General features: G+C 41.1%; 4 protein-coding genes across 11 annotated transcripts; all 4 read right to left on the bottom strand.

The window, feature by feature from the left end:
- Window positions 1-331: 331 nt before the first annotated feature.
- Window positions 332-7,120, bottom strand: LOC104000928 (calcium-transporting ATPase 1, endoplasmic reticulum-type). The gene is made up of 8 exons (XM_009423084.3): window positions 5,279-7,120; window positions 4,742-4,811; window positions 4,506-4,627; window positions 3,918-4,196; window positions 3,417-3,800; window positions 2,374-2,483; window positions 1,753-1,981; window positions 332-1,338 (listed from the first exon to the last, which is right to left on the bottom strand). The coding sequence occupies exons 1-8, from the start codon at window positions 6,683-6,685 to the stop codon at window positions 760-762; spliced, it is 3,180 nt and encodes a 1,059-aa protein (XP_009421359.2). The 5' UTR covers window positions 6,686-7,120; the 3' UTR covers window positions 332-759.
- Window positions 7,121-9,499: 2,379 nt separating this feature from the next.
- LOC135583248 (uncharacterized) lies at window positions 9,500-18,006 on the bottom strand. Of its 6 annotated transcripts, none has more exons than XM_065086741.1 (5): window positions 17,766-18,006; window positions 16,992-17,548; window positions 15,527-15,635; window positions 12,979-15,443; window positions 9,500-12,890 (listed from the first exon to the last, which is right to left on the bottom strand). In XM_065086741.1, exons 3-5 carry the CDS (start codon window positions 15,548-15,550, stop codon window positions 11,633-11,635), a joined length of 3,747 nt encoding a protein of 1,248 aa, XP_064942813.1. In that variant the 5' UTR covers window positions 15,551-15,635; window positions 16,992-17,548; window positions 17,766-18,006; the 3' UTR covers window positions 9,500-11,632. The 6 variants fall into 6 exon arrangements, with proteins under 6 accessions (XP_064942813.1, XP_064942815.1, XP_064942812.1 ...); XM_065086743.1 differs by having other exon boundaries at window positions 16,992-17,432; XM_065086740.1 differs by having other exon boundaries at window positions 16,992-18,006.
- On the bottom strand, window positions 9,632-10,120 carry LOC135594773 (uncharacterized). Its single transcript, XM_065085282.1, has one exon. It carries the CDS (start codon window positions 10,118-10,120, stop codon window positions 9,632-9,634), a length of 489 nt encoding a protein of 162 aa, XP_064941354.1.
- Window positions 18,007-18,663: 657 nt separating the features above from the next.
- Window positions 18,664-25,143, bottom strand: LOC135585908 (serine/arginine-rich splicing factor RS2Z32-like). Of its 3 annotated transcripts, none has more exons than XM_065086737.1 (7): window positions 24,987-25,143; window positions 21,889-22,002; window positions 21,158-21,197; window positions 20,914-21,009; window positions 20,567-20,763; window positions 20,395-20,475; window positions 18,664-19,453 (listed from the first exon to the last, which is right to left on the bottom strand). In XM_065086737.1, exons 2-7 carry the CDS (start codon window positions 21,993-21,995, stop codon window positions 18,868-18,870), a joined length of 1,107 nt encoding a protein of 368 aa, XP_064942809.1. In that variant the 5' UTR covers window positions 21,996-22,002; window positions 24,987-25,143; the 3' UTR covers window positions 18,664-18,867. The 3 variants fall into 3 exon arrangements, with proteins under 3 accessions (XP_064942809.1, XP_064942810.1, XP_064942811.1); XM_065086738.1 differs by having other exon boundaries at window positions 21,889-22,069; window positions 24,987-25,127; XM_065086739.1 differs by lacking the exon at window positions 24,987-25,143 and having other exon boundaries at window positions 21,158-21,438.
- Window positions 25,144-25,266: the final 123 nt, after the last annotated feature.

The following is a 25,266-nucleotide window of genomic DNA, read 5'->3' as shown; positions in this document are numbered from 1 at the left end:
ACGTATACACTAATGGTGGGGCCATAAGAGTCTAGCTAGTCTAGCAATGTCCTACGACATGACCCATCCAATCTACGATCTACATAGTGATGATATGGAACCACCTATCCAATCTACATACTGATGACATGGAACCACCTAACCACATTCTGTTTGCATGACATATGAAAGAAAAAATAGTCTCCATCAATACTCAGTCCGAGTCGAGTCCGTAAAAGGATTTGTTCAATTATGCACTCAGATAGAACTCTTACATTTTCATAAACTTCATGAACTCTTTGTCAACTTGAAGAACCTTAATGACAAACAGATCGCAGGCATACCACCAGAATACACAAGTTAAGGTTTTTGATTCATCCTGAACTGGAATGCTTCTCCCAGAGCAAAATCCAGCTTAAATATATAACCTTACAGAATTGCAATGACAACAGCACTGTTTGACGCAACATCGGTCTCTCTTCGAGGAACAAAGTTTATTAAAAATTATTTGTAATCTTGTACTGCATGTGCGCCGAACTAGAGCACCTTTAAAACTATGAAATAGATAACTGTAACGTCAAAAATGTGTTCAAAAATCATGATTAGGCTCCACGTCAAGTTCACTACTTAATCTGAATATTCACTGGTTACCAAATTCTCAAAAATAATCATGATCGGAGAACGATGAGGGACCAGAACAACTCCCGTTATCAAAGGCCATGCAAAACTGCAGAATTGCATCTCCTGCACAACTGTTGCTGTTTTGAAGTGTGTCAGCATCTACTCATCCTTGTGCTTTGCAGACCAGCTCTTGGCACCCGAAGAACTTGTGTGACGCCCGATAAATTTGAGGACCTCATCAATAAGGATCACTGGAAATGCAACTGCCAACACCAAGAGCCACTCGTTGAAACTGAGAGGCACTATTCCGAAGACTTGAGCAAGGAAAGGGACATATAATATTAGGAAATGCAGTCCAAATGAGATGGACATGGCCAAAAGAAGCCATGGGTTGGCCCATGGAGGCATGCTCAGGAGGCTCCCGTCTTCAGATAATGCATTAAGTGAATTGAACATCTCAATGGCCACCAAGACAGACAGCGAAAGGGTCATTGCCTTCACTTTACCAGTCTGGAAATAGTCACAGGGATTAGCATCAAAGGTGAATTGTCGTGCTCCAGCAGTGAATGGAGAGACCTTGAAGCCCTCCCATGAGGAGCATTCTCCCCAGTTAGAAAGCTGTGAATAGGTTACAAGGGTGTGGCCATCACCACTGAAGTCGATTCCCATAAAAGAACCATGAGTATACCATATAATGAAGATACCAACTGTAGCAATCCCCACATAAAGCCCAATGACCTACATATGGAGTTCAATGGGTCAGTTGAAATGATCAGATGAATTGTATGAGCATATATGTATTCAGTAAAATATGAAATTAGAAATATTTGCATCAACAACCTCAGCGCCATTACAAAAGTCTGAATCTTAGAAGTGACAAAAATCTTTAGTGTCACATAAAAGAACTACAAAGACAATAGCATAGAAATAAAGTACTAAGCTGTGCTTGTTTCATCCATATTCAAGCTTTCTTTTGGAGAGAAAAAAAGCAACACTGAAGAGGCCCTTAGTTTTTTCGGAGTTGGAAGAAGAATAAAGAATATTTTGCTACAAAAACGAGCATACGAGATACATATACATAAACAAAGATAAGATACACAAAATAAGTTGATGCATTGCTTATGACAAAGAACGAGCAAGAAGATGATTTACCATATAACGGAATAAAATCCATGCAGTAATCAATGAGTCGTCACTCCTTCGAGGTGGTTTCTTCATAATATCTTTATCAGGTGGGTTGAATCCAAGAGCAGTTGCAGGAGGGCCATCCGTGACAAGATTGACCCACAAAAGTTGAACCGGTATCAGTCCCTCTGGAATACCTAAAGCTGCTGTTAAAAAAATGGAGGCAACTTCACCAATATTTGAGGAAATCATGTATCTGCGATTAGAAAGTGAGAAATATAAAAGTTAAGATTAATAAACATCAGCTACATATCTTTCAGATTCTAGCATTCCATTCAGAATTACTCTTGCATGATACTTAACGTCCCTCCAGTTTATTATCTCATTAAATACTATCACGAACAGACTTAAATGTCAGATCAAACAAGATTATGCATTAAACTTTGCCTATAGATTATCATTAACCAGTTAGTGAATATGGACAAGAACATACATAGTAAAGCAGATACAGCATTTTGATTCATGCTACTTAACTGGCCAGATTACATAAAGCATGCACCAAGCTTATGTGAAGAAACCTAACTGACATACTCTTATTATGAAGATATAATCAAAGATATGATATATGTCGTAAAAAAGTAACGAGACCTTATAAAAGCTTTCATATTGTTGTAAATCGATCTTCCTTCACCAACTGCTGCAACTATTGAACTGAAATTATCATCTGCCAACACCATATCTGAGGCTTCCTTAGCAACCTGAAATAAAAAAAACAATGTTAGATGATACTCAGACAGCATTTACAGGATCTAGTATGTTAGAAGGAATACAATCTTTAATGACATAAGTGACACTTGTAATAAACAATCATAAAAGCAGATCATAAACATCATTAAAAAAAAGCTAACAGGATAATATACCCAGAAATAACAATCAGTAATAAACAAAGTCTAATTTTCAAAAAGGAAAGCTGCCAAAAGAAAATATCACTACATTTTCCCTTCAAGACATTGTATCGTGTAAACAAATTATGATAATGTTTCTCCTAATTTTCATATCTACCACTTCTAATTCTTTTCCAGAAAAAGGAGGCACAAGACTTCTACCAATGTGGGGTCCGGGGAGGGCCTCTAAGTATAGAAGTGACTGTTTCCATGACTCAAACCCTGATCTCCCAGTTTGCAAAGTGTCCATTGTTTTCGGTTGTTAGTATAATCCTATGATCTTGGACTAGCTTCTAAGATGTTGTCCAGAATAATGTAAACAAATATAGTGTCCCTATATTTTCAGTTGTTAACCTAATCCAATGATCTTGAACTAGCTTCTTAATTTATCCAGAACAATGTAATTATCTATTTTGCATTACATGCCGACACCTATGTGATGGAACATTTTTGGGCTGCTACCTAACCCAACCTCTTTGCACTTAGTGGCATCTAGGTGATGAACATACCACCTTGGCTTCTGGATGATGACTTAACCTTACAATGAAAATGCTTTAAATCGATGCTTGTGAGATTTGAAAAAATTTAACACTGTCAGTGATCTTATGCAACCCTTCACTTTTTCATCTGGGCTTGAATCTACCGGTAGTGTCGTGGGACAATTTCTTATATGGATATAGATTCTAGATGAAGAAAGAGCAAATGCACAAAAGAACAACAAGAAAAATAAGAGCGAGCAGCACATACCTCTGTCCCAGCAATGCCCATTGCTATACCAATATCTGCCATTTTCAATGCAGGAGCATCGTTCACTCCATCCCCTGTCATTGCAACTACCTCACCATCTTCTCTAAGTAATCTCACGATCTCTTGTTTATGCTTTGGTTCTGCTCTAGAAAAAAGAAGACCACCACTTTGCCTCAAAAGGGTCTTTTTATCACTGGATGACATAGACATAAAACCTTTGCCTGTGAGGCTCTTTGAATGTATCTCTTCGTCAGGCGTAAATACACCTATATCACGGCAAATTGCTTCTGCGGTTTCCTTGTTGTCTCCAGTTATGACCATAACTCGGATACCAGCTGCTCTACAATCTTCAATTGCTTTGTAGACCTCACTCCGTGGAGGATCCTAAAAATAATTCCAAAGGCAAGAATATAAAAGAGTCAGTGGTGCCAACAGAAAAGCTAAAGAGAACATAAAACAAAAAGGCAACTGAAAGACTGTCAATCAAGCAAGATATCTCACCCTAAGCCCTACTAATCCAACAAACACTAGACCAGTTTCAATGGATGAGTAATTTGATGGATCTAGTAAAAGTTTATGAGCCGGGTGGTCTTCACCATCATATGTTGCAAATTCTGCTAGATCATCCGTATAGGCAAATCCCAAACAGCGCAACGCAGTTGTTGACATCTTATGAAGGGCATCCAGAATAAGACTTTTTGATCTGTCATCTAACACCACAACAGAACCATCAAGCAGCTGAACGTAGGCACTTCTTTCCAACAAATTTTCTACAGCACCCTGCCACAATGCAACTTCAATTATATATTAGTGTGAAGATTTTCCATTCGTTCACAAGTACTGATTGCGGATACCATCAAATAACATGCGAATGAGGGTGCACCAATGTGCCCAATGTAGGCACAAACAAAATGGTTATTTGTCCATCAGTTGCATAAATTTTCAAAATGACTTCAATTATTAAGATAAGTTGAAGAGAGAAGCAATAACTGATGTAGGACGAGTAACATAGCTACTAAATTAATCATCGGATGTAGGACAAGTTCCTACATCACCTGCAAATCACACTAATTAGATAGATTGGAATACCTTTACAAGCAAAGAATTTGTTCCTGATTTTGATTTCACAATAACTCCCATTGACTTTCGAGAACGATCAAACTCAAGAGTCGCAACCCTCTGGGCCATTCCATTCCACCATTTACAGCACCCTTCAATTATTAGATAATGTCAATTTCATATATAAGCTGTCATGCATAGATCCACATAAAGCATCTTAACTAAATAACTGAACTATAAACTGAAACTTGAGGCCTGAAACATACTTAATATTTCATCTGAGTCCAATGATGATGTCTCATATCCTCCAGGAAGTCCCATTTTCTCAACCAAAACCTGACAAAATACATATTCATCATTTATCAACAAAGTAAGATGAAGCAAACATCAAATACAAAAAGCCAAATTACATGCACCCCTCTTAAGTCACATCTGGGATAGGCTTACACGCATTGCTTAACTAGAGATAAGCAGGGCCTAACCATCAGAGAAAAGGCTTAGGAGCAAGAACAAAATAGACAAAAGAGTTACTTTCTAGTCTGTTGTACTCACAAATACACTTACAAAGGCGTTTAGGTACAGTATAATTTCCTTATAATTAATTTCTGTATGCCCTCAATATGCACTAAACATGATGAGGTTCGGTGTATTTTTACCTAATTAAGGACTGACCAAATCAATTTCCGATTTAACAATCGTTCTGCTCTATGTGTCCATATTAAATTGAAGAAACGGGAAATTTAGCACTGAGTTAGAGATAGCAAGGAAGAACTGCAATGAGAAGCAAACATAGAGGTTCTTACCTTCAGGGCTGCCTCTGTTGGCATACCACTGGTAACAAACTGATGTGCTGAATGATTGACACTTGCATCATTGCAAACAGCAGCAATCTTAGCAATCATTTGAAGATTTGCATCCATGTTACTGGTCGGCCAATCATGGATAATCCCATCATGAGGATTGTATGTGGTACCATCCACTTTGAATGTTCTAAGTGTATCTGCCCAGCGCCCCATTGCAACAAGCCTTACAGCAGACATCTGGTTTGTCGTCAATGTACCAGTCTTATCAGAGCATATCACAGTTGTGCAACCCAAAGTCTCAACACTTGGTAGCTTCCGAACCAGTGCATTCTTTTGTGCCATCTTCCGTGTACCCAGTGCCAAGCAAGTAGTGATAACCGCAGGCAACCCTTCTGGGATTGCTGCAACAGCCAAGGCAACAGCAATCTCGAAGTAATAAGTGCACTTCTCAAAGGAAAACTTGAAATTCCTTGGCCAGCCATCAACATACTCCCAGGTAAGGAAGTATTTCACATTGATAAGCCAAACCACAGCACAAATCACACCAATAATTGCTGTAAGGACCTCCCCGAACTCATTCAATTTCTTCTTCAATGGTGTATCATCTTCACTCTGTGAAGCTTCATGTATCTGCGAATGTATCTTACCAATTTCAGTGTTCATACCGGTCTGTATAACCAAGCATATGCAGCTGCCATTCACGACTGTAGTACCTGCAAAAACCATGCATTCCTTCCCTTGGATATCTATGTCTTCAGACTCAACTTGGTGGTTGGTTTTGTTCACCGCATCATTCTCTCCCGTAAGAGATGCTTGCTCTACCCTCACAGTGGAGCTAATCAGGTGCAAAATCCTCATATCCGCTGGAACCTTGTCCCCAACCTTAAGCTCCACGATGTCACCCGGTACAAGTTCCTTAGCAGGCAGATTTGGAATCAACTCCCCGTTCCTTCTAACAGAGGCATGCTCAGACTGGATTTCTTTCAGGGCCTCGAGTGCCTTCTCAGCGTTGTTCTCTTGCCAAACACCAACGATTGCATTCACGATCAGAATAAGGAATATCACCAAGGGCTCCACAAAGGCAGTGATCCCCATCTCACCACCTTCGTCCCCATCGTACCACGCGAGCACGAAAGAGACGACGGCGGCCACAAGAAGGATCCGGACCAGCGTGTCGTTGAACTGCTCAAGTACCAACTGCCAGATCGAAGGCCCAGAGTGCTTCGAAAGCTCGTTCAGTCCATAAATCTCCCGCAGCTTCACTACCTCCTCAGATCGGAGCCCGTCGTGAGCCGAAACCACGAATTCGGCCTCGCACTCGTGGACGGTCCTCGCCCAAGCCGGAAAGTTCGACGTCGGCTGCTCCAATCCACCCTTCTTCCCCTCATCCTGCCCTCCTTTCCCCATCCCCACTCCGCCCCAACCAGAATCCCAAAAGTCAAATCTTTCCTACAAAACCCTCAAATCCACGCTCCCCGACACCACCATCCCACGCCCAACCGATCTAAACAAGCAAATACAAAAACCCGAGCGAAAGCCTTCTCCCACGAAGAAAAGCAACCAATCTTTCACTGATTCAAGAGCCCGCAACGAATCGAACAAGCCCGCAACAGATCCCTCCGCAGCAAGAAACCAGCGGAAGAGACGGGGGAAAAAGGAAAAAAGGGTTTCGTTACCCGATCCGAAGAAAGCTTCTTCGTGCGGAGTTCTTCGATTCGTTCCCAAACGCTCCACTACCTAGCTTGCTTCGTTCAAGCTTCTGACGTAGAACGAGACGCTCGAAAAGACGCGATCGATCTCACGATCGCTCTCACCTTGAGAAGAGGTGGTTTCGCCGGCCGAGAGTCCGCGTCTTGGAGGCCCACGAGCGACGACTCGTCAAAAGATAAGTAATTCTTAGTGCCACTCCTTTTACAACATACCCGCTCGTTCCTCCTCGGACCCTCTCGGGCCCACTCTCTCTTTGGAACTGCGAGGAAGAGTAGGCGGGGCGGGTGACCGACGAGCCGGGCAAAAAGAATATTGGAAGACAAGAACGTTGCTTTCGACCCATCGACCTACTTGTGTTCTAAAATGCGGGACCCAAAGTGGGCCCCCCAGATTCTTCCAGTCGTAAGGCCAGCGTAAGACGAAAAACCACGCAACTGGGGTAGGCGGCTTTACCTTCCCGGCGTTACACGATATATTTAATGTACCATAGTGAAATTTCCAGGAAGCATCGCGCTTGCCCAAATTAGTCAACCTTCGTTGCGTTGTTGTGCACTCGTCATCTCGACGCTGGCCTAAGTCGTTCCAATCGTTTCGTCCGCTGATTTCTTATCCCATATGATCATATATTATCTACCCGAATCTTAATGTTCGCTTTAAGGTTGGATTAGGTTCGATTCAAAGTGGCGTTACAGTTTGATGAAGTGCCAAATTATTTGTAGTTGTTGGTGTAGGAAACAAAGATTCCTTCAAACAATTCCTTGTTAGATTCGACCTCCTTTAATTGAAACCTGAAACATGATGTTACATACTAAGAGTTTACTCAAATTATCTAATATTTGATGATACATATCAGTATGAAACATGCAACAGATACATATGAGTATCTGAAATGTCAAAAGACAGGGAGACCAAAAGTTATGGTTGCGGTTTTCTTGACACTCTACATGAGGAGGGGAAGGAAGAAACAAGCAAATGTTGCAAAGCCTTGTTATGTCTCAGTTACATATCAGTGTGTGCTACTGTTCTTTCTTCCTTGTTTTCGACTGTAACCAAAGTTCAGATACGTATCAGTATGTTGCACCATTCTTTCTTCTCCTTTTTTTAGCAGTGTATGAAATTTTTGTGTTAATACTCATCTGGCAGGCAGTCTCAATCGGAAGAAACTGTTGTGTGGGATGACATAAACGATCTGTTAAATGTCTCTTTGAAGTCATCAGCTACTTCAGCTAAGCTAGTTTGACATTTCCTTGTAATTAATAGCTGGGACATGAAGATGTTGTATGATCTTTAATCTTCTCTTGTAATGGGTTTGCAGAAACTGACATGCTTAGCTGATATATATGTTCATAGCAAAATATATATGAACATATATTTTGGGTCTATGCATCATCTCTTCCAACCTATATATATATATATATATATATATATATATATATATATATATATATATATAGCAAAATCTGATAGCTCTACTTTGGTCTCTGCTCACTTGGTTGGTTCTTGAAAATGGAGCCCCTGTGGCAGTGGCTGATCCTCTCAACTGTGCCATCATCTGCTCCAACCAATCCACGCGTCCTCAGCAAACCATAACCATTAGTTTTGCTTCGATTCAGGATCACAGAAAGTTGACATTACAGTAGAAGAAACATCAGCAGTCGCATGGCTCTGCTTTTGTTCTTCCTGTAGCCACCATGGGTGTTCCACAATGGTTGCTGTGGTATCCACGAGTGGTGTCATTACTTTGATGTCTGTCCGGAGTTGCAAAGATGTGGAAAATGTACTGATGTTGACTGAAGGAAAGAAAGGCTGGGCAATAGGAGAAGGCCAACATATGCAACATACTATTCTTGAACTTGGATTTTCCATCCTTTCCATCTGAATAGCGAGAGTGAGATGATTGATGGACAACACGAATCATCTTTGGAACTCGAAACTTAATCTCCAGTATCTCACCCCACACAAATCTAAGTAATGAAACCAGTTTTAATTACATATAAAACAATCGAACTGTGAGATACCAACCGATCGGGTTACAATGGAAGGGGAAAGCTCGAGTTTCACAGACGTATTCGAACCATGAGAAGAAAGCTTAACAAGACTTGTTGCCGAGAATCAAATAAGGACAGATGTAGGATCAAACACTTTGTGACCATGTGAGGCACATCAACAAGAACGTTCTCCAGTGGGCACTATGCGAGCAGCCTCTTCTAAGCTGCACATAAGACGGTCCATGAGATCTTCCACAACTTTTGTTGGCCGCCACACAAAAAGAGATGTTCATGCATGCTTCTCACTAAATAAGCAGAATTGGTGTGATGTGTTTTAGAGAGAGAGAGAGAGAGAGAGAGAGAGAATCTGTATGTTTATCTCAGAGGCTTACACGGACAGCACTTATAAAGGATGATACAAATTGAATGTATAATATTTCATCCTTGGAACAACTTGAAATAGGATGTGTAATGACAACTTCTGCAAGGAGTTCTTATCGAGTTCTTCAAAAGCTGCAGAGTATAAAAGTAATATTGCGACTCTTAATTCTGATATTTTAGTACGATACACAGATACAAAACACCAGCTTCTGAGAATACATAGAACAAATTTGTACTTGTATGGAGAGAGATCTAGCAAAATTAACACGTTGGTTTATCTTCGGTCAGCAATTTCGACGCCAGTGGTGCACAAGAGGAATCGGTAGAAAATGGAGAACAGTGCCGAGTAGGAGAACTCTCTCAGCTTCCTGTCTGTTCCGCAACCCTTCTTCTTCTTCTTCTTCTTCCTCCTGCTGTTACGTCCGTTCATTTCATTGCCGCTCTCAGAATTCTGCTGGAGAAAAGGGAACAGAAGAGCAGCTCGCTCCTTGACTTTCCCGAGGCACTGCCGTGCCTTCTCCGTGACAGTCTCCTCCTTGGAGAAGGTGTAGCTCCTCAGGTACATCTGCCGGCAGGAATAGCTATCCACCACCATCGGACTCGGACTCCACTTCTTCCTCCCATCGCGATGGCTGCCTCTTTCACCCCTTCTTCCTGCCATCGACTTCACGAACTCGGCGTCGGACTCCGGCCACTTGTAGCTTGGTCTAACCGGCCAACGAGCGTCTGCGCAGCTCACAGAAGACTTGCTCCCGAAGCTCATGGCTCCCTCCTCTCCTCCTCTGGAGTGGAAGGCTCCTTACGATGGAGAACCAAACAAGAACCAACGAGAGGTAGATAAGGAGGAAGCATTCATCACGTGAACGTTTGCCTTTCTCAGTGTGTTTCTTACGTGTGACTGTGACACAGTCTGTGTATTCCTCTGGGGGATTTAAGGGTGGAAAGATTCACATGCCACGAATTCGTGTACTCGTCACTAGAGTAAGCACCATGGCAAGCATGCCACGGACTTCCAATTGCTGGCTCATCGACACCTCACTCTGTTGGCTTTGCTACAGTCATCTGTCGGAGAAAACTGAGACATTGGATTTGGGAGATGGAAACGGCTGCAAGCCACTTATTGTTATTAGTGCATGAGCTGCTCCACCTCTCGCCGGAGCACTTCCACACGGTCCGCAAGGAGTAAGAAGGGGGAGAATTTGCCGGCCACTGTCAGCAAGGAATCGTCTTTCATTGTGTTATTTCTTTCTCGATAAGTTGGATGAAGCTTCCTTTATTTCTCCTTTTCATGTATATTTAATGAGGGAAAATGATCGATAAATAACAGTTCGCAAGTCATCGTGCTCGACCAGTGGTGACACTGCTGCTTCCTCGTTCTGCCGTAGAAGAGCTTCCACGATTAGAGTATACGCCACCACATCGTTACTATCATTTCTGCTGCTGTCCTTTCTCATCAAGCATAATACACAGCAAAGACAGGTTGCAGGAGAGATTGCAATGTGTTCGGCGCGCCTTGAAGGGCTGTTACTGCCAGTCTAACAACGTAATTCGCAATTTAAAGGCATGTCAGTCTATTCACTTGCTCAATTCAAGTTTATTAGGAGACCAACCAAGCTCAACTTGTTTGGATGATTACTACTTTCCATTTTATATCCTCCGAGCCATCACTGCATGAAGAAATTGCTTATAATTCCAGGCAGACAATGCCAACCAACAATCCATTCAACTACCAAGGAATTCGATTTCCTTTCCAGTCGTAAACCCACCGGCCAAGGTGATGAGCAAGCAATCAAAAAACAGCAGCAGATGTGGAAGGAAACTGCCATGGTCAGGTTCATTTATGCAATGTGCAGTATACAAGATACCTGCATTGTTCTCATCCTCCAGATTCAAGACGTCATCGACAAAGCAGGGCATTGCTCAATCACCATAGCAGATATCGGGATGTATGTGTGAATCAGCTCTGTGATAAATTAGATAAAAATGGCAACCTATCGAATATAGCAAGAAGAGTGGTAGTGTTGCTTGAGCCAGAACAGATGGCTGCCACAGACCGCTAGCTCTCAATCTTAAACGTCTGACATAACCTTTTAGTCCATGTGGTAGAACTATACAAGGAAGATTTGTCAAGGCCCGCCTTTTGTGCTTCTTCAAGTCCAAGTTAATCTTGTCAGCAAGAACTATACAAGTCAGTGTGGTTCCAGAACTGTACAGCAGGATTTGTTATTAAATGACCAGCAGGCAGCCTAGTCACCGAAAATGACACATCTCACTGTTAGACTCTTCTCTTCTTTAGCCGAATGTCGTTAAAACTATCGTCACGCCATGCTGGTTGGCTTCGGTTTCTATAATCTTCTTGTTCAGCCATACTTCTTGATCTGTTTGTGGTGCTTCCCAGTTGATTTTTCATTCGCATCACAGGGCTCCTTAGGCTGACTCTATTGGAGAAGCCTTCTCTTTTGGGGTAAAACCTCACAGGTCTAGCAGGACTACATCTAGCAGGACTACAGTCACCAGGATAGAGAAAAGGCTCCTCCCTATCACCACCTACGGGGTGGTGATCTCCATAAGACCGTTGATAAGAACAATTGGCATCAAACTTCCTTCTAGCCAGAAGCTCATCTTCTGCATGTGCAAGTGGAAGAGGCTGGGCAAAGTGCAAAGATCCAAAGTAATCCTCTGTAACTTCTTGTTGATCACTCAAATCAAACCTCCTGATGTTCCTTTGAGAGCCCCTACCAGGCCTTGGCAAATCCAGTTCTTGCATTTCTCTCATGTCATTAGGCAGGCGAGAGTGAGGCAAATCATTTCTGACCATCGCATATTCTGGTAAACAAAGGCGTCGTGGAGGTGATCGCATCTGGTCAATTTTGACAACTGGTGGCGACCTGTGTTGCATCAATTCCGGATGTCCCCCGTAACCCATGTCAGGTGATCTTCGAGGTGGAGAAAACTGATAAGGAGAGCGCATTCGGGGAAAATGTATGGGAGTACCCCTCCTCTGAGTAGGTGAAAGGCTTCTTTCTCTCCACATGGAATGATTCTCAGCTTGCTCATATTTCACACATGGGTCTGCATATAAAAAGGGGTCTATCATTTCATTTGGCAAGCAACTGATGGGAATGTCTGGAACATGTCTCCCAGCGGACCTGCTGGGACTGACTTCCCTTGAGGGGCGGCCAGAAATTTGAACACCTCTATCACAGGCCCCAGGAGAATGCCTCCTATATGGAAAACGAGTCCTATGTGGTTGCTCATCATCCATGAATCTTCTGAAGCTGTTACCAGTACTTCCAACAGAAGCATCCGCCACAATTCTCAAGGGACCCTCTTGGTCGCTACAAGGCCTAAAAAATCTGTAACCTTTTGAATCGTTAACTTTTGGTGCATATCGAGGGCCAGAATCTCGACCATAAACACTCATTTGGTTGCCATCCCTTCTGGTGTTCACCAAACCATAACTACGTTTTCGAGTCGGTTGATCTTTATCATTGCTTCTGTATTTCAGAAACCTATCATTGCACCTCTCACCCCTGAAATCCAAGAAGAGAAACATAAACATGACCTGCAAATTGCAACGTAAAATAAATCCAGAAAGGAGAGACTAGAGAGGACCATCACCTGCAACCTTGGGAGTGTGACCTCTCCCATCTGTGTGATTTATCGATCAACCCTACCCTGTCAGTTTGTGAAATAACTAGCCTAGAGGAACTCAATTTCATCTTTTCAAAGGATGACTTGTTGGTAACTAATGAACTTACCTTCCTAATCTGATTAGATTTACCCATATTATCAACATGCTGATCAGCCAGACCATTGGTATCTAACTCCAGCTCTGATGACAACGGATTACTAACAGGTACATCAGCCTCTTTAGCTTTAACCTGTTGGCTACTTATATCGTCCTTGCTAGTTTTCACAACTTCTGAGCTGGATGATCCAGCAGACCTTGACTTTATGAGTGAGCCTTTTACCTTCCTATTTGCTTTTTCCGATGGTTTTGTAGGTCTTGTCCCACTTGAAACTGTTGGCACCCTCCCACCTGATGACTCGAGCAAATCAGTTGTTAAACTAGAGCCTGTATCATTTTTATCATTGCACAAATTGCCATCAGAAGTTTCATCACTACGACTAGTCCTTGCATCCGAAACTTGTAACTGTGTTTCATTACTGACCACCAAAGTCGATGGCATCTTGAAAGTAAAAGTAACATCCTCTGGGGCAGTTGAGCTGGCAGCAATCTTACTATCTGCTTTCTCTCGTTCCACACTGGAAGACTCGATCGCTCCATAAGGGACAAGATCCCTATCTTTATCTGCTTTCTCTCCTTCATCGCAGGAAGACTCAATTGCCCCATGAAGGAGAATATTCCTGTTTTTAAAATCACCAGTGTCAGCTCCATGTGTAAGAACTTCATCTCTATGAAAATGAGGACTATCATATGGGGATTGACTGTCGGCAGAATTTTCTTGAATCTCAGAAGATACACCCATGCTTTCCTGCTTTTTCTCACCTACTAAAGTCTCTCCTGCGGAATCCAAATGAAGTTTACCTTCTGCAACCGATTTTGATGATATGTAATACTCACCATCTGAGCAATCCAATTCTGCACAACCTTCAGACATACCATCCAATGCCACAGGTCCGGCAGATTCATGATATGGATCAGAAGGCATGCAAAAATCTTCAGAATTTACATAGCCCACCAGGTTCTCCTTAACACCCAAAACGACAGAATCTGCATTTAGATCTGCTCCCTTTGTAGCACTTCCTTCCTCGTGTTCAAGATTACAAGTGCTATTAAGTGTCTCCTCAACTTTACAAGATTCAACATAAGATGAATTTACAACAGAAGCTGAGGCCACACAAGTTCTTTGATCTGTGTTTATGTTTGTATTAACAATCATCACCAAGCCATCAACTTCACAAACCTTTTCAACAGGAACAATGACAGAATTTAAATCTATGGCTTCAACTGTACCTGAGACTTCCATATGCTGTGTTGGTTTATTGTTGTCCGACTCTGTGTTGAGCATTCCAACGGCAGGTCTATTGTAGAACTCTCTAGATTGATCTTTAGGTGGCTCCATTTTTACTAAACTCCTGGCTTCTTGTTTCTGGTCACTGGCAAAAGTCTTTTTGGCAGTTTCATCCTGATAATTTTGGTTACTTGGTTCAGGTTTTACATGTCCTAAACCTACAATATTTGGTTTACCCAGATGACAATTCATAGAGTCCTTATCACTTTTGCCTGTATATGGTTCTGGCTTTATATTCTTTGATGAATTTGATACATTTCCTCTCAAAGACAAGCTTAGATCAGGAGCAACAGCACTCCAATTAATGCATAATTCTCGTCTGCCCGGGGGTTTAAGCTGCAAATCTAATCCAAGATCTGCACTCTTATGCTTTTCAGCAGGCATCCCTAAATTGGATAACCTCTGATCGTAATGACCTCTCCCAGAAACAGCCTTTGCCGGCGTTACATCAGACCCATTAATTCTCAGAGGAATTGTCTGTTTAGTGCATGCCTCAAGCTTTTCTTGACACTTATCACTGTCATTCAACACTTTGTGCATATTACATTCAATAACAGATCCATTCACAGCAGCATCCCACACATTGACCGGAATATTCAAATCCAAATTTAACCTGGTCACACTGTTAGCAGCACAAACCTTTGCATTTGTTTCACTAAATGTTTTCTGAGGAGCCAGGGGAAGATCTGACGAACATGTTTCGGCTCTCACTTGATTAACCAAGTTGTGTGTATTATTTTTTGCATCTAAAGATGATGTCAATTGCCATAGAGAATTTGGTAGGTATGCATATTTAACACTTGAAGATTTCATTTCAATATCCTCCTTATATGCAGGTGGCTCAGGCAGTATGGTAAAAGTTGGATGAGTTAAATTATCTGTAGTAGTAGATTCTGGTTCAAGGCACATGGGCCCACAATCTTGTCCAGGTACATCTGGTTCTTGAGGAATAGGAGATGAATGTTGAGTCAAACGAAATAGCCTTTTCTTGATAGGCACACCTGACATAGAGTTGCTAGAATTGCGAGATGTAAGATCATGTCCAAACTGCCAACAGAAATATCAAAAGGTTAATTCTCAAGAAACATCATGTCTCTACACAGTTTATACTCAATGCATCATAAGAAAACCTTATTATTGTCTGATTCTGGCATATCTTCAAATTTTTCCTGGACAGAATATCCTCCAGTTCTCTTTGATGCAGTGGAAAAAGGAAATGAAGCACCTGAGATTCACTGCCTGACATAATAGCAAAATGGTTGTAAGGAAAGAATAAAACAATTTAAAAAATTATGAAGCAGCAACAACCTAATTTAAGTATTAAAATTTCTAAGAAAGGTGAAATCTGGCAAAAAACTTCCATAGCCCTGACCTGGGAAGTCTAGATCAATTCTCTTGATTCAAGGACCATGCAATCAACAGAACAAGTAAATATGAGATAGCCAAAGGATATAATTAACCTTATTTTTCTTTTGCGTTAACCACCAATAATCAGCTAGAAGATAAGGCCAAATTCAATTTGACAGTTCATATGTGTTACGGAGATTTATTTGACTTGAAAGTTTAAATGAGTTCGAGTATCAACATAGATTTATCAAAGAGTTATCATGACTTGAATTCCCCAATTACATTTCTGAGAAAAGATGCCCGCTAGTATCAAGGCCACTCAACTGAAGATGGCATGTGATGTTTTCTTATCTCCATAATCCTTGCCATTCAGCAGCCCTGTTTTTATTCTCTTAAACCATTTAACTGCACAAGATGAAATATGCATTTACAACACAAAATTTTACATGCTTTCACACCGAGTAACCTGTAAATGTACCAGTTACTTCATCATCCACACAAAGCTGACAGTATAATGTATGTTTTTTCATGCAAACCTTCCAAAAGTAAACAAGGAAATGTTTCCAATTCTCTAGAATATGAACTGAACCAATCAATGGTTCCCTGTGTTGTCTGTCTGCACTCGCATCTAACAAAGGGACAGTATACCGTATGTTTTCTCATGCAAACCTTCCAAAAGTAAAGAAGGAAATGTTTCCAATTCTCTAGAATATGAACTGGACCAATCAATGGTTCCCCGTGTTGTCTGTCTGCACTCACATCTAACAAGGGCATGAGTTGTTGTTGTGTTGTCAAAATAGCACGCAAAAGCTGACCTTTGCTTAATCTGATGAACAATTTAGTAACCATGGGCTATAAAACATAAATCCAACTATAAATTCTCAAATTTCCTGCATAGTTCTTAACTGAAACTTCTAAATACCTGCAATCTCAGAAATGATAAACAACCAGTAGAAAACAAAAGATCAAGGTCCTGTATTGATCAATAATGTAATTAAGGTGTCCAAGATTTTCTGTTGCATTTACTAAAATAATTGTGCCTTTGCCACCAAAGATCTCAGAGAGAACGCCGTTATATAACTCCAACAAAGCCGAGAACATGGAGACACACTAAATGAAAACACAAGTCATTAACAAAGTAGTATCAGAAGCACAAAAAAACTGAGATGTACCAGGGTGCCTTTAAGGTTATAAAACCAAAATATTTCTCGTAATTAAAAAATTCCCCAAATCTATTTCGTTACTTACATTCAGACCATATAGCAGAGCTCCATGAAGCTTTTCGCCCACCAACTCCTCCACCTTAGTCAGATGCAGTACTACCAGAGAGGATTAACGAGTGATGCCTTTTCTTAGCCCAAAACCACAATCTTTAGTCATATTTCCAGCTTCGTAATCGATCGACAACACAATTATCACGGATCAAAAAACAAAGCTTCCTTCTGTTGGCCACTTAGAAAAAAAGAATTTTCCATTCAGATAAAGAGCAGCCGCAGCCACCACAAAGGCCCCTCCTTTTTCTTCCTTCTAGTCGACAAAACGCCACAAGCTGATCTCTTGATTTTGTCAAGCAGCCAGATTTCAAGGATAAATCAGTCAAACCAATCGGCAAAACTATCACCATGTGTCTACAAGCACTCCGCAAATATCGGTCTTCGATTGGTCAGTGAAAATCACCACCAACACCATCTGCAGGATATGACTTCACAACGTCAACAATCCCAGATCCAGGACCGCGGATGAGACATCAGGCGCCCACCTTCCACGCCCCAATCTCAAAGACTCCCAACTTTCCGAAATAAACACTGACAATGAAGACCCGGAGTGGGTTCAGGGTGAGAGAGATCGATTCATTCGGTCATCCGATCCGTAACCACATATTTCATGAAACCAGATACTCTTTCTCAAAAAATAAACCACAAAATCCAGAAAGAAAAGGAGAAAGAAGAAGAAGAAAAGGACAAGAGGAGAAGGAAGAACAAAAGGATCGACTAAAGCGAAGAAGGACATAATCGGCGTTACCTGACTAGATGACACTCCACCCAGAGAAGGAGAGAAAAACCGGCCGCCGCAACGACGAAGCGAGGAACGAAATAGATGATCCCGCCTCGAGGGTTTCCGCGAATGTTGCATGCCCTTTCGTGGGTTTCCCCTTCGTTTTAAAGACCGTGGTGTCCGGTCCAACACGGATCTTTATCACCTTTAAAATTGCGTACCCCCGGAGTTACCTTCCATGCGATTGGCGACGGTGATCGCAAGGCAAGCAAGGGAAGGGGAAGAGGCTTGTTATTCCCTGCACATGGTGGGGTGAAGCATAACGTGGTTTACCGGCTTAAGGTTCGGTAGACGCGCTGGCAGACGTCCATGTTACGACACCCGTCCCCGGATTCCGGGCCCCCAAGTCGTCTCCGCGGTGACAAGCTGCGTGGTGGGCCCCGGGGAAGGGATGGGTGTCCATCTCATCTCGACTACGGAAAGCAGCGGGAAACTTCCCAGATTTCTTTTCCTTGTAATGCGTTGAAATTGGCGGTAAAGCTGAGAGCGACGTGTTTCTTATATTTTCGGATAAGAAGAATAGTGTGGTACTACAGAACTCGATCACAGTACAAACAACACAGAGCACACGATTCCGTGGAGCACTGTGTGTTTATTTCGTGGAAGGTTGGAATCGACTCTTGATAAGTATTTCAAATCTCATTGTTCTGATGTAATTATTTTACTCGATCAAATTGGTTCAAGGTGTGACTGTACACCTAAACTCAATCGAATTAGGCGAACAGGATTTAAGCTGATTGAAATTGTTTAAGCATCCCCCGAGTCTATACATAACCCAACAGGATGCACAGAACAAGGAATAAATGAACGGCAGAAACCATCATTACCTGCTAGAGGATCGATTAAGCAACCTGGTAAAAGGATCTGCGGCAACAAGTTCCAGGTCTCCTTTTAACAAGAAAAGTTATGGTCCCCTGTGGATATCACAAACTAAGCAACCTCATAATAAATAAGCATCTCCCAAGTCTCAGACGATATTAAACAACCCACAATTGTAACTAAGTTTCAGTGGGATCAGCAGCAATGGTAATAAAAAACCAGGGTTCCACGCAACCGCTAGAAACCCAAGTCAGCTTGGAGGAGACTCGCTGCCCCTGGGTGAAGCATAACGTTTGTTGTCACCGGCGGAGTCCCTGGGGCTAGGGCTTCCCCCATTAGCAGCCGGGCTCTCATACCTCCTGCTCCGGGGACTCTCCCTCTCCCTCTCTTGGCTCATAGGACTCCTACTGTGACTCCTGCTGTTTCCCCTCCGAGGACTCTCCCTCTCTTGGTTCATAGGACTCCTGCTGTTTCCTCTCCGCGGGCTTTGATCATAGTCGGCAATATTGACCTCAGCTTCCTCCTTTGGTGGAGGGCTTCTGTACCTCCTGCTCCGAGGACTCTCCCTCTCTTGGCTCATGGGACTCCTGCTGTGACTCCTGCTGTTTCCCCTCCGAGGGCTCTGATCATAGTCAGACCCATTGCGCTCGGCTTCCTCTTTTAGTGGAGGGCTCATCCTGCCCTTTGGGCTCCTGCTAACATCAGGAGAGGGGCTGTGTTTCCTCTCCTTTAAAGGTGGACTCTTCCTCGGGCTCCTGCTGTATTGCGGACTCCTTGATCTCCAACCATTCTCACGGTCTACACCTCGTCCATCTCTGCCAGGAGATCTCGAACGGCTGAAAATACGAGGTTTAATTCTCATAAATACTATGGCACATAAGCAACATAACAAATGTAATAAGGAGAAACTTCTAATCAAGTTGAACTAGATATGAGAACTTATTGTAGAAAATAATCAACACAAACCACCAAAAAGGTACACACTAATACTATGGCACATAAGCAACATAACAAATGTAACAAGGAGCAAACTTTTAATCAAGGTGAATTAGGATACGAGAACTTGTTGTAGAAAATAATCAACACAAACCACCAAAAAGATACAATAGTAATTGTAATTGTCACAAGTTACAATAGTAATTGTCTTAGCTAGTTACAATAAAAATTTATGAGTCTTAGCTAGCTCCAATCCCACTGATCTGAATGAACTGATGTTGAGTTTTTGCACTGATACAATATTGTGACATGTAGAAGACTAGTTAATATATTCTTTTCATATGTTGCTCTAGTGTTGCTTAGAGGAAATATAAATTAAGCTCACAAAGCACCATGAGATAAGCTCCAAAAAAATACAAAGCACCTCCCACAAAAATATATAAAATTATATATTCATGCTATGATATGCTGCCCCCCAAAAGAAAAAGAAAACAAAAAAAATAATTGATCCATTGAATAGTAATATAATTATATAGGTAAGTAGACACTAAAAAACGAATCCAAATTAAGCAAGTGAACTATCTACCAAGAAATCAGGACACCTATGGAAGTGGCAATACACATAATACAATCAATAGGCGTAAAGAAAGCACCTCAATGTCTATTTCAATAGCAACAAGGTAAAAAAATTGCATCTTAATCACTATACTTGGGTCATGTGATTTCAAAATAAATATGAAAACACAGAAGCTGCCATATAAATAAATGCAACAGTCTATTATAGTTCTTTAAATTTTAGGTAGAACACCAATTTGATTAACCTACAATCCATATCGTTTACCTGTAACTGCGGCTTCTGCTATAGCTTCGACTCCTGCTCCTACCACGGCGAGAAGGTGATCGTGAATAACTTCGCCCACGTCTGAAATGCTAACAAGTGTCAATTATTTGTGAACCAGATGAAAGCATGCAAGATATCTCGATCATGATGATAATGAAATACACTCCATGACCTCAGATTTCTAGGACTATTCTGGCAATTTCTTTCTACATGACCTCCCTCTCCACAGCGATAACACCTGTTTTTCCAGTCTCCTGCTTTGCAGTCACGAGCCCAGTGCCCATCAATTCCACAATTGAAGCAGCGGCCAGAACCAGGAGGAGGTCCTCTTCCTGCATGGTCACGAGAACCTCCAGGTCCACGAGGACCCTGCATCAATAATTGAAGGTTTTAGAGTTTACATTAGCATGAACTGAAGTGGAAGTTCAAGAAAATGTTATGATGACAATATTACCCATGACACTGAAGACCAAGCATACTAAACATATAGATTACAGTTATAAATCATTTACTTCTTACCCCCCTTGCAAATTCCACTATAATACGACTTCCATCAAACTCCCTTCCATCTAGACTGTGTCTAGCATCATCAGCATCTCGAGGATCACTGAATTCCTGCAATATGACAAGCAAGGACAAATACAAGGTGGACTCATTTGAACAATCTAGTTAGGAATGACTAACAAACATAAAATACTTCATGAGACCATCAACACAACTAAAGTAGTTAAAACTTTAAGAAGGGTAGTTGAGTTGTACATACAACAAAGGCGAAGTCACGCTTCATATCCACATTTCGTACTCTGCATAAATGGTTGCCAGAAAGAGTAAGGCCATCAGGACTTAAATACCAAATGGTATGTTACTTCAGCCCTCAGAAGATGAACTAAACACCACTCGGTAATGTGATTTCCAGAAAAACACGCTATGGCACTAGAGAAAGAATCGCCAAAGTCTCCTATATACTTGGAAGGATAGCCATCAAATCCACCAAGGGCACCCCTCCCACCAAAGACCTCCAAGTCGGGCAAAAAACCCAAAAACCTTCAACAAGATCATTCAAGTTAAAACACACATGAGGCTGGGTCGGTTCAGTGTTTTAAAAAAGACACTAGAATAAGAATTTAGGCTGCCTAGCTCACCACACCTTAACAAGCCACCCACTAACCAATCTGAAACATTCTAAGCTGCAAACAAAAAGAAATCCAGAACCAACAAAGAACAGAATTCAAATAGTTTCATGACAGAATGAAAGTTTGGACCGTGCGTATTTTTGGTAGATGCAAGATGTTTTATGATGCCAAAAGCCATGATAATTGTAAAGGCATCAGCTTTCAGGCATTTTTAAACACAGGGAAACAAAAGAGTGAATATATATTAAGCCCATGACAAGTAGAACATCTGAATACTAGTCACCTCCTATGTGCTTTACCACATCACAAATAATAATTATCCTTTTATGGTCAATTAAAATTTTCATCTTGGATATATTACCTTCCATATCTGCTGAAAAGGTCTTCAAGATCACGGGAACGGGTTCGATATGATATTCGACCAACGTACAAACGTGTGTTACCATGGCGGTCATCATAGCGAGGCATCTTTGTACTGCCACAAGTAAAATGGCCAACATGTCATCTCATAAGACCAAAAGACATAGCGAGGCATCTTTGTACTGCCACAAGTAAAATGACCAACATGTCATCTCATAAGACCAAAAGACAAATATAAAGAACGCAAAGCAGAAAATCTCAGCAAAATTATGTAAACAATATATGATCACAAATCACAAGTAAATGAAAATAATAGTTGGTAAAGCATCCTACCACCAGTATCGTCATGGTTTTGTGTTAACACATGAATAAACACATGCTAGTGCAGAACACTATGATACAGTATCATATTTACCTCACACCAACATGTTCCAGAAAATGCAAAACCACAATTATGATCATCGCCCCATGATTGGTATCATATAACATTTCTGACAAAACATTAGGATATAGTTTTAAAAATTTGTCTCCATTTGTTTGACATTACCTTTTTTTACAACGACAGACCCAAATTCAACCACTTACATTCACCTTTTATATGACCTTCGTTCATAATCTAATTACATTATTTTATATGGATAAAATAATGCACTGAAACATATCATCAAAGAATGAGGATTTACAACTAACCATTGCCAAGATATGATTGTTTCAACAATATCTAGAGTTTTCCTCAAATCATCAACGCTTAAAGTCAATCCTAAGCTGCAAGCTTGTCACATGTTATGCTACACAAACCAGTGATATACATACATGACCTTATGTGAGAGACTAGTCACTCAGAAGCTTCTTATCTAATCATTTTTTCAAGCTTTATTGACCTAAGAAGCGTTGAAAACAAGTACTCTACCTGCTCAAGTATGACGACTCAGTATCTTCCTTATAGGAATAGTTTCAAATAACTTCTCAACATTATCTGAAAGATTTTTATTTACAAAAACCAAATGCTTCATGGTACCTTAAGACCCAAGTCCACCCATGCCACAGGTAATATAATTGCTATTTCGAGTAATACAGTTGACAAAATTGACCAAGTGATGAAGAAATTAAAGGGATGCTAGCTTTATTGACCTAAGAAGTGTTGAAAACAAGTTCAATAGCTGCTTAAGTATAATTGTTATTTCGAGTAATACAGTTGATAAAATTGACCAAGTGATGAAGAAATTAAAGGGATGCCTGCTGAATACTTAGTAACTCTCATAAAAGATTCTCGTAGATGGAGTCATGGAAGCTAGTATCCCTTCAATTTCTTCGTCACTTGGTCAATTTTGACAACTGTATTACTCAAAATAACAATTATTTACCTCAGAAGTGTTGAAAACAAGTTCAATAGCTGCTCAAGTATGACCACTCAGCATCTTCCCTATAGGAGTAGTTTCAAATAACCACTAAACATTATCTGAAAGATTTTTATTTACGAAATCCAAATGCTTCATGGTACCTTAAGGCTCAAGTCCACCCATGCCACAGGTAATATAATTGTTATTTTGAGTAATACAGTTGTCAAAATTGACCAAGTGATGAAGAAATTAAAGGGATACTAGCTTCGATGACTCCATCTACGAGAATCTTTTATGAGAGTTACTAAGTATTCAGCAGGCACATCAACAAAACCAACCATCTTCATTTCTCACCATTTTAGGATGATCTAAACTTCAACCCTCAAAAAATAATCCAAAAGAACCAACCATTTTTCCTCGCTCTGCTCAAATATGAGACGGGCATCACAACCTATCAAATCCACATGGGTGAATCTTTGACAAAAAGGAATAGTCTAGAAATTCAACAGTTCCGCTCCTCCCGTTACCTCAATCAAGAAACAAGACTTACACCAATCAAGATTCCCTCAAGATAAGGATAAAGTTCAGGGATCGGCTAAAAGATACACCTTTATACCTTCAACAATCAATCACCTTTCTTTATAGCCTTTTTAGATATGACATAAAGCAATTCTACAATCAAACTCATGTAATCTACAACAAATAAAGAAACTAAAAACAAACCATCTCGCCTATTTTAGGGAAAGTAATACCAAGACTTACGATCAAGATTGCAAGAATCACGATCGAGTAAGAGAAACATCTACATCCTCGACTAAGGATTACGAATAGAGAGATTTACCAGGAACAATAGAAGAAAATAAGCTCGGGAAGGCAAGAGAGAGAGACCGTTACCTTCGGGTCAGAAAAATGAGACTACAAAACCAACCATTATGTCGTTCTCGCTCTTCTTAAGGTAACAAAAAACCAAGACTTATCAAGATTCCATGAATCACGATCGACTAAAAGGGAAACATCTAAATCTTAAACTAAGAGGATACCAATAGAGAGATTTACCTTGGAACAACAGAAGAAAATAAGTTCAGGAGCGCACGAGAGAGAGAGAGAGAGAGGCTTTTACCTTCAGATCGGAGCAATGAAACTACAAAACGAACCATCTGTCTTTCCGCACTTTTTAGGGCATGAAAAACCAAGACTTGTCCCGATCAAGATTCCGGGAACACCGTTCGATTGGAAGAGAAACATCTATATCCTCCAACGAGAGGATACCAAGAGAGAATTCTACCACGAAACAACAGAAGACAAAATCGGGGGCGCCAGAGAGAAAAGACGTTGCCTTCGGATCGGAGAAACCAAACTACCAAACTATCCATGTGCCCTCGCCATTTTTAGGGCAAGAAAAACCAAGACTTACAACGATCAGATTCCAAGAATCGCGGTCGAATTAAAGAGAAAAATCTATATCCTCGACTAAGAGGATAGAATAGAGAGATTTACCACGGAACAACAGAAGAAAATAAGATCGGGGGCGCAAGAGAGAGAAGAAATTACCTTCGGATCGAAGAAAAAAACACTAAAAAAATCAGTCTTCTCTCCTTCTAGCCCTTTTTAGGGCAAGAAAAAAACCAAGACTTACACCGATCAAGATTGCAAGAATCGCAATCATGTAGAAGAGAAAAATCTTTAAGGCTTCAAGAGACAGATTTACCACGGAACAACAGAAGCAAATAAGACGGGCGGAAGAGGGAGAAGTTGTTACCTTCAAAGTCGGAGAGCGGCTCGACAACCCAAACACTGCGAAATCGAAACCACGCTTAGGGCTCCTCTTCTAACATTTTTGGGGGTATACATGTGTATATATAGATGTAGATGCCCATCGTCCTCCGCCGTTCGTTTTCAGCGGTGGCGATGTGTCTACCGTTCGATCGAGGGACGGATGACGCCGTGAAAGGGCGGGATTAGCTGCGAAGCTAGCACAATAATTGCGGTCTTTTTGGGTCTAACGGACCGAATAAACCGGGCCGGAATAACAAATAGAT

The sequence above is a fragment of the Musa acuminata genome, chromosome BXJ1-10, assembly GCF_036884655.1.
Source record: "Musa acuminata AAA Group cultivar baxijiao chromosome BXJ1-10, Cavendish_Baxijiao_AAA, whole genome shotgun sequence".
Taxonomy (NCBI): domain Eukaryota; kingdom Viridiplantae; phylum Streptophyta; class Magnoliopsida; order Zingiberales; family Musaceae; genus Musa; species Musa acuminata.
This window is presented reverse-complemented; position numbering and strand designations above follow the sequence as displayed.

Coding starts and splice junctions, on each gene's coding strand:
- LOC135583248 (XM_065086740.1), bottom strand. CDS start 15,550: ATGCCAGAATCAGACAATAATAAG. Junction 15,444..15,526: donor CAGAATCAGACAATAATAAG/GTTTTCTTATGA, acceptor TTCTGTTGGCAG/TTTGGACATGATCTTACATC. Junction 12,891..12,978: donor TCACACTCCCAAGGTTGCAG/GTGATGGTCCTC, acceptor CTTGGATTTCAG/GGGTGAGAGGTGCAATGATA.
- LOC135585908 (XM_065086737.1), bottom strand. CDS start 21,995: ATGCCTCGCTATGATGACCGCCATGGTAACACACGTTTGTACGTTGGT. Junction 21,198..21,888: donor CTTTTCAGCAGATATGGAAG/GTAATATATCCA, acceptor CCATTTATGCAG/AGTACGAAATGTGGATATGA. Junction 19,454..20,394: donor AGCAGAAGCCGCAGTTACAG/GTAAACGATATG, acceptor TCGTATTTTCAG/CCGTTCGAGATCTCCTGGCA.
- LOC135594773 (XM_065085282.1), bottom strand. CDS start 10,120: ATGAGCTTCGGGAGCAAGTCTTCTGTGAGCTGCGCAGACGCTCGTTGG.
- LOC104000928 (XM_009423084.3), bottom strand. CDS start 6,685: ATGGGGAAAGGAGGGCAGGATGAGGGGAAGAAGGGTGGATTGGAGCAG. Junction 3,801..3,917: donor TTGGATTAGTAGGGCTTAGG/GTGAGATATCTT, acceptor AATTATTTTTAG/GATCCTCCACGGAGTGAGGT. Junction 2,484..3,416: donor TGGGCATTGCTGGGACAGAG/GTATGTGCTGCT, acceptor TTTTTATTTCAG/GTTGCTAAGGAAGCCTCAGA.